The 13642-nt window shown below is 39.8% G+C and overlaps 1 protein-coding gene across 2 annotated transcripts in view; it reads right to left on the bottom strand.

The window, feature by feature from the left end:
- Positions 1–13249, bottom strand: part of heatr5a (HEAT repeat containing 5a) — an 87961-nt gene extending 74712 nt beyond the window's left edge. For both annotated transcript variants that reach the window (XM_053632102.1, XM_053632103.1), the window contains exons 1-5: positions 12827–13249; positions 8427–8651; positions 6255–6466; positions 5781–5889; positions 1570–1719 (exon numbers count right to left, since the gene is read on the bottom strand). In XM_053632102.1, coding sequence (XP_053488077.1) covers positions 1570–1719; positions 5781–5889; positions 6255–6466; positions 8427–8552 — 597 coding nt within the window. In that variant the 5' untranslated portion in view covers positions 8553–8651; positions 12827–13249. The remainder of the gene's footprint in view (positions 1–1569; positions 1720–5780; positions 5890–6254; positions 6467–8426; positions 8652–12826) is intronic.
- Positions 13250–13642: the final 393 nt, after the last annotated feature.

The raw sequence follows: 13642 nt of genomic DNA, 5'->3' as shown, positions 1-13642 counted from the left end.
CACCAGAGCTTCACAGGTTGCCACTGGAGTCCTCTTCCACTCCTCCATGATGACATCACAGAGCTGGTGGATGTTAGAGACCTTGTGCTCCTCCACCTTCCATTTGAGGATGTCCCACAGATGCTCAATAGGGTTTAGTTCTGGAGAAATGCTTGGCCAGTCAATCACCTTCAACCTCAGCTTCTTTAGCAAGGCAGTGGTCGTTATCATGCTGGAATACTGCCCTGCGGCCCAGTCTGCGAAGGGAGGGGATCATGCTCTGCTTCAGTATGTCACAGTACATGTTGGCATTCATGGTTCCCTCAATGAACTGTAGCTCCCCAGTGCCGGCAGCACTCATGCAGCCCCAGACCATAACACTCCCACCACCATGCTTGACTGTAGGCAAGACACACTTGTCTTTGTACTCCTCACCTGGTTGACACCACACACGCTTGACATCATCTGAACCAAATAAGTCTATCTTGGTCTCATCAGATCACAGGACATGGTTCCACTAATCCATGTCCTTAATCTGCTTGTCTTCAGCAAACTGTTTGCGGGCTTTCTTGTGCATCATCTTTAGAAGAGGCTTCCTTCTGGGACGACAGCCATACAGACCAATTTGATGCAGTGTGCGGCGCATGGTCTGAGCACTGACAGGCTGACCCTCCACCCCTTCAACCTCTGCAGCAATGCTGGCAGCACTCATACGTCTATTTCCCAAAGACAACCTCTGGATATGACGCCGAGCATGGGGACTTGACTTCTTTGGTCGACCATGGCGAGGCCTGTTCTGAGTGGAACCTGTCCTGTTAAACCAGTGTAGGGTCTTGGCCACCGTGCTGCAGCTCAATGTCAGGGTCTTGGCAATCTTCTTATAGCCTAGGCCATCTTTATGTAGAGCAACAATTCCTTTTTTCAGATCCTCAGAGAGTTCTTTGCCATGAGGTGCCATGTTGAACTTCCAATGACCAGTATGAGGGAGTGTGAGAGCAATGACACCAAATTTAACATACCTGCCCCCATTCACACCTGAGACCTTGTAGCACTAACAAGTCACATGACACCGGGGAGGGAAAATGGCTAATTGGGCCCAATTTGTACATTTTCACTTAGGGGTGTACTCACTTTTGTTGCCAGCGGTTTAGACATTAATGGCTGTGTGTTGAGTTATTTTGAGGGGACAGCAAATTTACACTGTTACACAAGCTGTACACTCACTACTTTACATTGTAGCAAAGTGTCATTTCTTCAGTGTTGTCACATGAAAAGATATAATCAAATATTTACAAAAATGTGAGGGGTGTACTCACTTTTGTGAGATACTGTGTATATACACCCACACACACACACACATAGATATATATATATATATATATTATACACACACATACACACACACATATACATACATACTTACATACATACATGCACTTGTACACACTTATTGTTTTTACATTTAAGGCAAACTATAATTTGTTTTTAGTGTCCTACAAACATATTTAGAACATTTTTGTAAGATAAATTTAGCGATTAATATTTATAAATACAGACATCAGATACTGAAAAATGAGGAAAGAATATTACCTTAGCGGCAGCACAGCGAACTGTCATGGAGCGGTCAGTGAGGCAGGAGCGTGTGGCTTTGTAGATGTCTCTGTGACAAGGCATTGCACTCACCCCCAGACCTTTCAGGATCTTCTCTATACACAGCATGATCTCGTAACGCCCCTGTGACTGTATGCATGTGCATACACACACACAGAGCATGTTATGTGGTGGAGAGCTTACTGACAGTTGCAAAGCACTATCACATGGGACTCCTTTTAAAAATATTAAGAAAATGAGTTTCTACAGAACACCATCACATCAACATGTATTTGTTTTTCTTTCTTAGATAACATTTTCATAAAATTTGGAGGATTAGCCTTAGATTATGTGAAGCATGTACAAGTCTTGGTGAATTACCTGTTATTATAGAAATCATAACTTACTGACATGAACTTATTGGCACAGGTCAAAACCTGTGATTTGAGACAGAGCTGCTGTTATAGAAAAATTAATCAACAACTTCAGAGTGCTGTTGTATAAAAACAGGTAACAGCAAACAGGTAGAGGCTTTTGTCTTATTTACTCTTTGGATTACATTGATGTACTGCAGCATGGATGACTGAGTCTGGTCCCAGACAACAGCACTATACATAATTATCTAATAGCTAGCTTGCTAACTATTAGGGGGCAGTAGTGGCTTAACGGTTAAGGCTCTGATCGGAAGGTCGGGGTTTCAAGCCTTAACCCTCTCTGATCCAGGGGCGCTGTATCATGGCTGACCCTGCGCTCTGACCCCAACTTCCTGGCATGCTGGGGTATGCGAAGAAAAGAATTTCACTGTGCTATAATGTATACGTGACCAATAAAGACTCATTATCATTATAGCTTACTCACATAAGTTTGAAAATAAAAGTGCTTTTGATTTGTGTATTTACTTACATATCACATATTACCAATCAGCCATAACAATAAAACCACCTGCATAATATTGTTTAGGTCCCCCTTGTGACATCAAAACAGCTTTGACCCATTGAGGCATGGACTCCACTCTGCTGTGGTATCTGCTGTGGTATCTGCTGTGGTATCTGGCACTTAAACGTTAGTAGCAGATCCTTTAAGTCCTGTAAACTGTGCCATGGGGCCTCCATAGATTGGACTGGTTTGTCCAGCACATCCCACAAATGCTTGATTGGATTGAATTCTGAGGAATTTGGAGGCTACACCTTGAACTCTTTGTCATGTTCCTCAAACCAGTCCTAAACAATTTTTGCAGTGTGGCAAGTCACAACATCCTGCTGAAAGAGGCCACTGCCATTAGGGAATACCGTTGCCATGAAGTTGTCTACTTAGTCTGCAACAATGTTTAGGTAGGTAGTACATGTCAAAGTAACATCCACATGAATGCCAGGAGCCAAGGTTTCCCAGCAAAACATTGCCCAGAGCATCACTCTGCCTCTGCCGGCTTGCCTTCTTCCTACAGTGCATCATGGTGCTATATCTTCCCTAGGTATACATACACACACCTGGACAGCCATATAATGTAAAAGAAAATGTGATTCACCAGACTAGGCCACCTTCTTACATTGCTCCATGGTCCAGAGCTAATGCTCAGATGCCCCTGTAGTTTCATGTCAGCTTTCATGGGCTCCCTGGTCTGTGGCTACACAGCCCTAAACAAGTGTTTTCTGACACCTTTCTATCGTATCCAGTATTAACTGTTTCGGCAATTTGTGCTACAAAAGCTCTTTTGTGGGATCAGACTAGACGGGCTAGTCTTCACATAAATGAGCCTTGGGCACCCAGGACCCTGTCGCCGGTGCACCAGTTGTCCTTCCTTAGACCACGTTTGGTAGGTACTAACCCCTGCATACTGGGAAAACCCCACAAGACCCACCGTTTTGGAGACGTGATGACCAAGTCATCTAGCCATCACAATTTGGCCTTTGTCAAAGTCGTTCAGATCCTTACGCTTGCCCATTTTGTCTGTTTCTAACACATCAACTTGGAGAACTGACTGTTCAATATATCCCAACCTTTGATGGGTGCCATCAATATAACATGGTAATCAATGTTATTAACTTGTCAGCTGTCACCTGTCAGTGGTTTTAATGTTATGGCTGATCAGTGTGTTCTTGATGATCCTAGCTAACAATACAGCATTATGCTCATCCTCTGAATGTTACCATTGTATACAGACACATGAAAAAATAAGTACACCCATGGAAATTGTTGTTTTTTTTGACACATTTGGACAAACAAACATTGGATCATCTTTCTGATATGATGCAGAACTCATAGTTGAATCAATGAATGCAAGCTGTCCAGTCCCTGAGGCAGTGAAGCAACCCCAAACCATAACATTTCCACCACTATGCTTCACAGTTGCTATGAGGTGCTTCTCCTGAAAAGCTGTCTTTGGTCAGCGCCAAAAATGTCTGCTGTTACTGTGGCCAAACAACTCTATCTTTGATTTGTCTGTCCAGAGCACATTATACCAAAAGGCCTGGTCTTTGCCTATATGCTCATTGGCAAATTGTAGTCTTGCAAAGACTTTTTCCTGGCATGTCTTCAATGCAGGTAAAATTTGTGCAATCTCTTTCTGATTGTAGAAGCATGCACTTTGACACCAACAGTTGCAAGACTTACTAGCAGATCCTGGGATGAAATTCTGGGGTCCTTGGAGACTTCTTTTTTTCCTCAGCTCTTGGGCTGAATTTGCTGGGACGGCCAGTATTGGACAAATTAGCAGTCGTTTGAAATCTGCTCCATTTGTAGATGATTTTCCTTACAGTGGAATCCTTACTTATAGGCATCCACAACGTTTTTTCTGAAGGCCTTACAGAACTCTTTAGATCTTGGCATGATGACACCACACACCTCAATAACAAAGGGAACACCAGACACTAGATATGAGAGGTTTCAATAAGACAGGCTCCACCTGCACTCCCTAAGCAGGTTCTAATCACTGACACCCAATCTTGAATCAAATCACCTGATTCTAAATTTATGGATTTGTAGGTGAGATATATGTACAGGTGTATATACTTTTTCCATGTGACTGATCTGTTTTTTTGTTAATTTAAATTGTGAAAATTACATTGTATCAACTTCATTAGGAACTGTTTCAAAGAGGATTAAATATTTGCTTGTCCAAATATGCAGAAAAAAAAAACCCAAAGAATTTCCATGGATTGTACTTATTTTTTCACATGATTATTTGTGCTCATGCTCACACTACTGTTTTTTGCCTCTTCATTTGGTATTTTGTGCATTGTCCTCATCTGTAAATGTGAAGGGTCCACTCCTTAAGAAACTGCTCTGATTCCTGAGTACTTTTGTGCTCTCTCTCTCTCTCGCTCGCTCTCCCTGCCTCCCCCTCTCCCTGTCCCTGTATTTATCTATTCATCTATTGATCTGCATGTATTTTGGCCCGCTGACCATCTCTGGAATCTGTAATTCATTCGGTCCTGTAGGTTCATTCTGTACAACATCAAGAAAATCAGACCCTACCTCACCGAACAGGCTACACAACTACTAGTCCGAGCTCTTGTCATATCAAAACTGGACTATTGCAATGCACTACTCTCAGGCCTCCCAGCCAGCTCCATCAAACCCCTTCAGATGATTCAGAATGCAGCAGCACGTCTCGTCTTCAACCAGCCCAAGAGAACCCATGTCACACCCCTCTTCATCTCCCTCCACTGGTTTCCTGTACCCGCCCCTATCAAATTTAAGGCCTTGATGCTCACATACAAAACCTTGTCTGGAACAGCACCCTCCTACCTCAACACTCTCCTGAAGGCTTACGTTCCCTCACGCAATCTGCGATCAATCAATGACCTACGTTTAGTAGTGCCTACTCAAAGTGGCTCAAGGTCCCTTTCCAGAACCTTCAAACTACCTGTCCCTCAGTGGTAGAATGAACTTCCAACCTCAATCCGGACCGCAGAATCTGTCACTATCTTCAAAATAACAGCTAAAGACCCAACTCTTCCATGAACGCGTAACCAACCCCTAAATAAATAAAATAAATAAATTAAATAAATAAATAAATAAAACTTTTCTCTGGCACTTACACCTCTACTTTGTGCACTTTTCTTCTTCTAGAACTCAATTAAAGCTCTTGTATGGTAGCACTACTTGTATTGTTCTCTGCTTGATATATCAATTTGCTTGTATTTCCTCATTTGTAAGTCGCTTTGGATAAAAGTGTCTGCTAAATGAATAAATGTAAATGTCATTCTTACCTCAGAGCTCTTCATGGCTTTCAGAAGATTTGCCACTGTCTCCTTAAAGGAACTGATGAGAAGACGGCCAAGCTGCTCATACATCGCACCCAGACAGGCCACAGCTGCCCTGTCAGGAGAGAGAGATTTTATTCGCTAACGCTGCTGAATTTATTAAGCATCACAGAGCTGGAGTCTATACACAGCATCATTTACTGGCCTACATGGACAGACATGGGTTCAGTGCCAATAGGCTTTTTATTTTCTGCTTTGTATTGAGAGTTTTTTAATTAAACCACAGCCTCTTGTCCATTGATCTGCATGGGAATTTATGAGGCTCTAAAGAAACTCCAGGATCAGATGGATGCACAGAAGACAGCAAACCAGATTTACCTGGAATGCAGACAGTATAAGATAACTCATTAATTTATATGTGTGCATGAGTATATGTGTGTGTGTAAGAAAAGCTGATGAGTGATTGCAGTCTGCACTCACAGGCGAGTGGGCAGGAAGCTGGGCGAGTCATCCTTGCTCTTGATGATGTCATGGCAGCGGTCCACAGTGAGGCTGGAGGTAAGCGATTCGCCCACACGATAGACCAGAGCCACACAGTGAGCTAAGAGGTAGCGTGTGGAGGGGCCAGGAGAACTGGTCAGAACAGCCATGAGCTGCTCCACCAGCCGCTTCTGGTTCTGCTTCACGTCCACCTGTCATGTAAACAAGCATGCTTTAATAAATATGATCTTTTTATTATAAAATTCTGCTCATCTAAATAAAATATCAAGTACTGAACATGGAAACAGGCAATTGCCCATAATGCATCAAAATGGATTTTTTTTGTTGGTGCTGAAACCAAGAACAAAAATCAAGACATACTGGAACAAAAATATTTTGGACCAAGGTGATTTTTGTTATAAATCACCTTGTTTTTGTAGCATTACCTGAACTGCATTTATTTCTATGACTTCTAATATTTAAAAGCTTTACTACAGAACTTTTGAACTCTTTGGCCACTGCCATAAAATATTTATGAAAGCTAGGAGGGGTGTTACACACATGAAAATGGAGTACATTCACAGCGAAAATCAGGAATGTTCTCAGATCAAACAAAGATGTATCTTGCCCAAAACAGCACCTTAAGCCTGTAGGCCTTGCCCAACTTTCAAGGCCTCAAGCATTTTTTTATCTGAAGTTACTGGTGATGTCAGAATGACAGTGATGCCCTGTGCAGGACAGCATCTTTTTAATGATATTTAATGACCATTTACATTGCAGAAAAGTAAAACGCTTTCTTCATGAGTTGTTGGTTTGCTAAAAAAAAACAGTCCAGAATAAAGCAGGTGTTAAGTTGCAGGTTATATCTGAGAAAAGAAAACACAGAATACAAGCATTTTCACTGGCGGTCTCCCTAGACCCCACTGGATGTAACTGCAATATGTATAAAGCTTTGAACTGTTTGAATTGCCTGCTTTACATATCACATTTTCCATCACAAAGAAAAGCAGGACAACGAAGGCACCCTTCCCATAAATCAATATGAGACAGATTTCATGTGTTTAGTGTTATATGTCTTAAATTTCAAACAGCTAAACAGTCTGTCATTTAGCTAATGATGCTAATGCTGGAGCTCATATGACCTCAAGGGGAAAAACACACACAAAAAAAAGAAGAGTATAGTGATAGCACACTCATAAATTCTCATAAATCACTATGAAATGACCAGTATGAGATCATTCCGCATGTTTATAGTATTACAACTTGATTGCTGTCTTGGAAAGTGATGTCATAATTGTCTTTGCTAATGCTAACTTGATCATACTGAACCACTGTATTTTCTGGGGCCAATCTTTATGTATATTGAATGGGTAATTAAAGCCAGGCTCAAGTAGTTTTTAAATAAATAAATAAATAAATAAATAAATCAAATCTTATTGAGCTCCACCTGTTTAGAACCACTCGGCAAACTTTGTCTCCTGCACCTTTAAAGTAATTAAATTACCAGCAGCCTGGTGATATGCATCTTTTATTTGCATTAAGTCTCAAGTTTCTTCTGCTCTCCTTACGCCTTTCTCATTCTCAGAAACCTCTGTGCAGGATTTTGATGCCTTCATAGGAACTGAATGATATGCAGATTAAAAAATGTTTCACATCTTTGTGATGTGAACACACCGCAATTCTCATTATATTTCAAATGACTTACAAAGTGTGTTAACAGTAAATTAAAAATATTAGAAACAGTGTCAACATGAACTGAGTGATGGTGTTATAAGTGTCCAGCACTGTTGTCCTTCTTTCAAGTTCAAGTTTATCTGCACAAATACCATATACAATGTGAAATTCTTAAATGCAGGTGCTCCAGCAACATTACAACAAAAAACATTTTCAACAAAAAAAGACAGAAGTGCCATTTTTGTAAATATTTAAGCAAAACTATGACACCTCCAGTCAGAAGACTACTGTCCATTATAAATATAAAGAAAAGCACACTAGCCACTATGTACTTCATTAACTTAACACACACAGCCAGGCTGAGAGACAGCTGAAAGAGAGAAGAATAAACAGACTGTGAATCAGGTTGTTTGTGTGTGTGTGTACATATGCTTGAAAAACAGTGAGACACTTGTTGTCTCTCTCACAGCATTAATGAGTTCATGTTCCCAGACATACCCGTTCAGCAGCAGGCAGCAGCTTCTTCAGAAAGCGTAGCCACTTGAAGACAAATTCGGCCCTCTGCTGCTCACCCAGTACGCTGCAGACATCCTCATTCAGCAGCAGGCTGTGTGCCTGCTCCATTCTTCCTTTTTGCTTCGCTTCTTTCTTCACTCCGTTTCTATGGCTAGACCTAGAGCAGTGGAGTCAAAGCTCCTGGCTCTGATTCTCACTGAATCATCCCTGAAACAGGACACAAACATGAAGACAACATACAGTAGAGGAGGAAACTACTTGGGCATACCGCTCTTCTGTTGGCATGCAACCTTGTGCTTCAGGCATTACTGGCTTAAACACTATTTAAATTTTATTAGACTTACATGTGGAGATTTGATAATATAGTTTACTGGAGCATCTCTGGTATTTTATTTCCATTTATTTAATTTTGTGTGTGCATGTACAGGTCTAGAAAGATTATGTGGCCTTTTTCCATCTATAAAAAAATAACCCGGGTACTTTATATCCTGTCCAAACTCACATTGTAAAAGATTCCTTATATGCAAGAGCATTACTGAAGTTGGCCACTGATATTAGGGGAGAAGGCCTGAGGCACAGACTGCTTTCCAGTTCGTACCAAAGTTGTTCAGTGTGGTTGAGGTCAGGGCTCTGTGCAGCCCACTAGCGTTCTTCCACTCCAACATTGGCAAACCATGGTCTTTAAGGACCTCGGGTTTGTGCTCAGGGTCCTCGTCATGCTGGAACATGTTTGGGCCCCTTAATTCCAATGAAGAGAAATTGTAATGCTGCATACAAAGACATTGTAGATAACTGTGGGCTTCCAAGTTATGTGGCAACAGTTTGGGGAAGACCCACATACGGTCATGTGAAAAAATAAGTACACTCCATGGAAATTGTTGGCTTTTTTGGACATATTTGGACAAGCAAATATATTTGAAACAGTGCCTATTAATGAAGTTCATATACTTGAACAAAACCACAAGGAAAATGAGCTTTTTCAATAATTTATTCAACAGAAATATCAATAGATGTGATATTCCTCTGGTGTTATATAACTCTTTAGATCTTGGCATGATGACACCACACACCTCAATAGCAAAGGGAACGCCACACACTAGATGGGAGGGGTTTAAATAACACCTGCATTCCCTAAGCAGGTTCTAATCACTGGAACTCAATCTTTAACACCTGATTCTAATTTTATGGATTTGAAGGCGTGATAAATGTAGGGGTGTACTGACTTTTTCCTTGTGATTGATCGTGTTTTTTTTTTTGTTTTGTTTTTTGTTAATTTAGAATGTGAAAATGACTACAAAATGACAATTTTATGTGTTATTTGATAGAGTGCATGACCTTTATTAATAGGCACTGTTTCAAAGCGGATCAAATGTTTGCTTGTCCAACTATGTCAAAAGAGCCAACAATTTCCATGGGTGTACTTATTTTTTCACATGACCCTAGGAGTGTGATGGTCAGGTGTCCACATACTTTTGGCCATATAGTGTACATACCATGGGCATGATCAAGCACAATACATGCGGCCACAAGCCTTAAACTAATTAATTATAATAAAGGTGTATGTAGAATGGAATTTTCTGCGTGATTACCATGATTACATAGTGAAGGCATCTGTATGATTTATACAGAGATCTCTTATCCAGTGTGAATCGATCATAAATACTACATTCATCCTACAGCAACATTACTTAACAGACTGACATCTGGGAATCTTATCACATCCAAATAGTACTTAAGTTTAAGAATCAGGAGGTTGGTATGATTAACGTTTATCACAACCAAAACACTATAGGAATGTTCAGAACTCATAAATCCTCCTGAGATCTAGTTTTGAACATAAACCAAAGCCTCTGATAGAAGGTACAAGGAAACCAAGAATAATGACAAATATATTGTCACACTCAAGAGATCTGTTGGGCCAGTTATTAGCTCAATAAAAGTCAATAAACTTTTGTGAAACACATTTTTGTAGAACACTTTCATGAATTGTCCAATCAAGCGTTATGTAAATTGATGGTTATGCATTACCAACATAGATTTTTCATTACCAACAATTTAAGGACAACTTGAGCAAGACATTCTCTCATGCCTTGCTCATCTAAAAGGTCAAACATAACTGACCTGTTTCACCATATAACTTAATGTGCCTGGTCATATTACGCATTACTCATCAACATCAATCACTTCAAAATCACAATTCTTGTTTTATAATTTGCAATTGAAATGCATTGACTTTTGCCCACCTCTTAATGCCTTGTGATTTTTGACCATGCCACTTGGTCAAAAGTCAACATTTCTGTCCATTTTTGATCAATTCAGATAAAAAGGTTTCCGTGAACTCAAAACATTGTGCATTTACCATGACAGAAAGACTGTAGGCCTCTGTTAGACCACTAAAGATAAAGGTAAATCTCACCTTTCAGCATGATAATGACCAAAGCACAAATTCAAGTCAACAAAGGAAGAAAATTTATATTTTGGAATGGCCGAAAACCCGTGGAATGACGAAGATAGCTGTGCACAGGAGATCCCTTCACAACTGGATAGATCTGAAATATTTTTGCAAGGAAGAGTGGAATAAAATTGCCAAATCAAAATGTGCCAAAAGTTGGTAGACTCTTACCCAAAAGGATTGAGTGCTGTATTACAAGCAAAAAGTGCCTTAAAATCAAATATTATTTAAGGCAAATATTTAATGCACACTTATGCAACCAGATTAGTGCAAGGTCATCACCAGTCATTCAGAAATCATACCACCCGATCACTGTTTTTTTCTTTCCGTCAATCACACATTTGTTGTGGAAGAACAAAATTTCCAATTCCACGTTTTCCTCAAAACCTTGATTTTTATTTTATTCTTATCGTAATGGTTTTAAATTTATGATGTGTATTCGTGCGGTGTAAGTTTATTTACAGAATTCAACAGACATCCATTTGATGTGAGATTAGAATAAACAGTTGTTTTTGATTAATTTCTTAGTATGTGTTGAAATTAATGTCTGTGGTATTAACAAATATGCGACATACGAGATGACGTTACGTTTGGGGGAACATGCTGAAATACTCCTTTAAATGAGATAGAAGTCTAGGAAGGGACTATGACAGCACTGCTCCTATGAATAATGCAGTCTGCCATGAGGATTTTGTTCTCTGCTATGTCGTCAGTATACGCAATAACATGAGAATTAGTCTGACTTTGAACCTACACATGAATATATACACAACATAAATGTATTTTGTTAGGTTTTTCTTCACTGAGGAAAGCCACACTCTACAGGCATGCATTAAGGCAGATAATGACAAAAGGAATTAATTCAACACGATGAATCTCAACACTTCTGTATTGAACTGCATTATAAAAATGATTTCATACACATATATTGCATTGAGGTATATAAAAGCCATTATTACTTACACTGCAGTCCATTTACATTAGAAAGTAGGAAACTGAATAACAAACTGCATAATATGCACTACATAGGGAGTAGAAATTTTAAATTGTGCAATATTACACACAAGGCAAATAAGCAATCATTTTAACCTATGCATTGCAGTTATATTGAGGATATGAACCTGAACCTCAAATGACTTTATTGGACATACAGTGCACTAGGGACAAAGGGGAGAAGTTACTATATTTTACAAGATATAGTGCACTACATAGGGTGAACAGGCACTCGTTTGACACTTTTAACAACGCATTCAATTTTTTTATTGGACATTTAGTGCACTAGGATATAGGGATGTGATGTAGTGAACTGCACTGGGCTAACAAGCAATTATTTTAACCTGTGCAATGCACTTATATAGAGAGTACGATGCTGAGGCTCAAATAACTTTATTGCACACATAGTGCACTAGGGAGTAGGGACAGAAGCCATTATATTTTACACGATGTAGCGCACTCATTTAGTTTGTTAGAAGGGAATTAGTTTGGACCCAAGTGCTCGTCTGACTGGTGAATTAACACATCGGATGATTAATGCACAGGATGAACGTCATTTTATACCATAATGTAAAAATTTGACCGGCTATGCAAATGAATAATCCAGTTATAACTGTCTTTCATGCTTAAACGTGTCATTTTGTGCCCTCAGACGCCCACGCAGGAGGCTAAGCTAACTAGCTCTGCAAAAAGTTGTTTGTTATCCCGTTAATCAAAAGATGCAGTTGGTAATGGCATTTTAAGGAGGTCGGTTACATAAGTGAAGCTTATTTATATAACTTAACTGCATACTACTGACAATATATTTGATTCCTGCCTCTAGCTAGAGAGCTGATGGAGAATGCTAATCATTAGCTATTTAGCCGCATCAAATAATTTGCTGAGGGGCTTTATTAATCAAAAAGAAAAAAATAAAACAAAAAGAAGTGTCACCTACCGAAATACTACACTCACAGGCCTCAAGATTTAGAAAAGTTCCGTGTTCAACATTTCCTCGCTGTTGTGAAAACCCGAGCAGACTTCACAGCCAGACTGAGAGAAGTGCAGTGTGAACATGCGACTCAAACTGAGAAAACAGAGCAGCAGCCACAAAGGAAAGAAACTGAACCACTACCAGAGGCACAAACTCCATACCGGGGGAATACCCCCAAACCTCAAACCTTCCCACCAAAGCCACATAATGAATATTCATTCGGTGCGTTTAAAAAATGTTTAAATACATTTTATTTTGAGTAATATAGTATTTTCAGTAATATAGTTCTCACAACAATGTCATAAAAATTTCAACATGACCCTTTGATACACAGTGCCTACTCTTATGGATAGTCAATTAAAGACTTTTTTTTTTCTTTCTAATTTCACCTTAAAAATCACTTAAATATAAAATCTTAAATCACACATCAAAATCACTAAATTGTGAGGTGGGGCCTCCATGGATCAGACTTGTTTGTCCAGCACATCCCACATATGCTCAGAATCTGGGGAATTTGGGGGCCAAGTCAACACCTAGAACATTTTGTCATGTTCCTCAAACCAGTCCTAAACCATTTTTGCAGTGTGACAGGGCACATTATCCTGCTGAAAGAGGCCACTGCCATTAGGGAATACCTTTGCCATGAAGGGGTGTACTTGGTCTGCAACAATGTTTAGGTAGGTGGTACGTGTCAAAGTAACATCGACATGAATGCCAGGAGCCAAGGTTTCCCAGCAGATCATTGCCCAGAGCATTACACTGCCTCCACTGGCTTGCCTT

The sequence above is a fragment of the Ictalurus furcatus genome, chromosome 9 (genome assembly GCF_023375685.1).
Source record: "Ictalurus furcatus strain D&B chromosome 9, Billie_1.0, whole genome shotgun sequence".
NCBI classification, from domain to species: Eukaryota; Metazoa; Chordata; class Actinopteri; order Siluriformes; family Ictaluridae; genus Ictalurus; species Ictalurus furcatus.
Note: the sequence above shows the minus strand (reverse complement) of the source record. Positions and strands in the feature narration are given on the sequence as shown.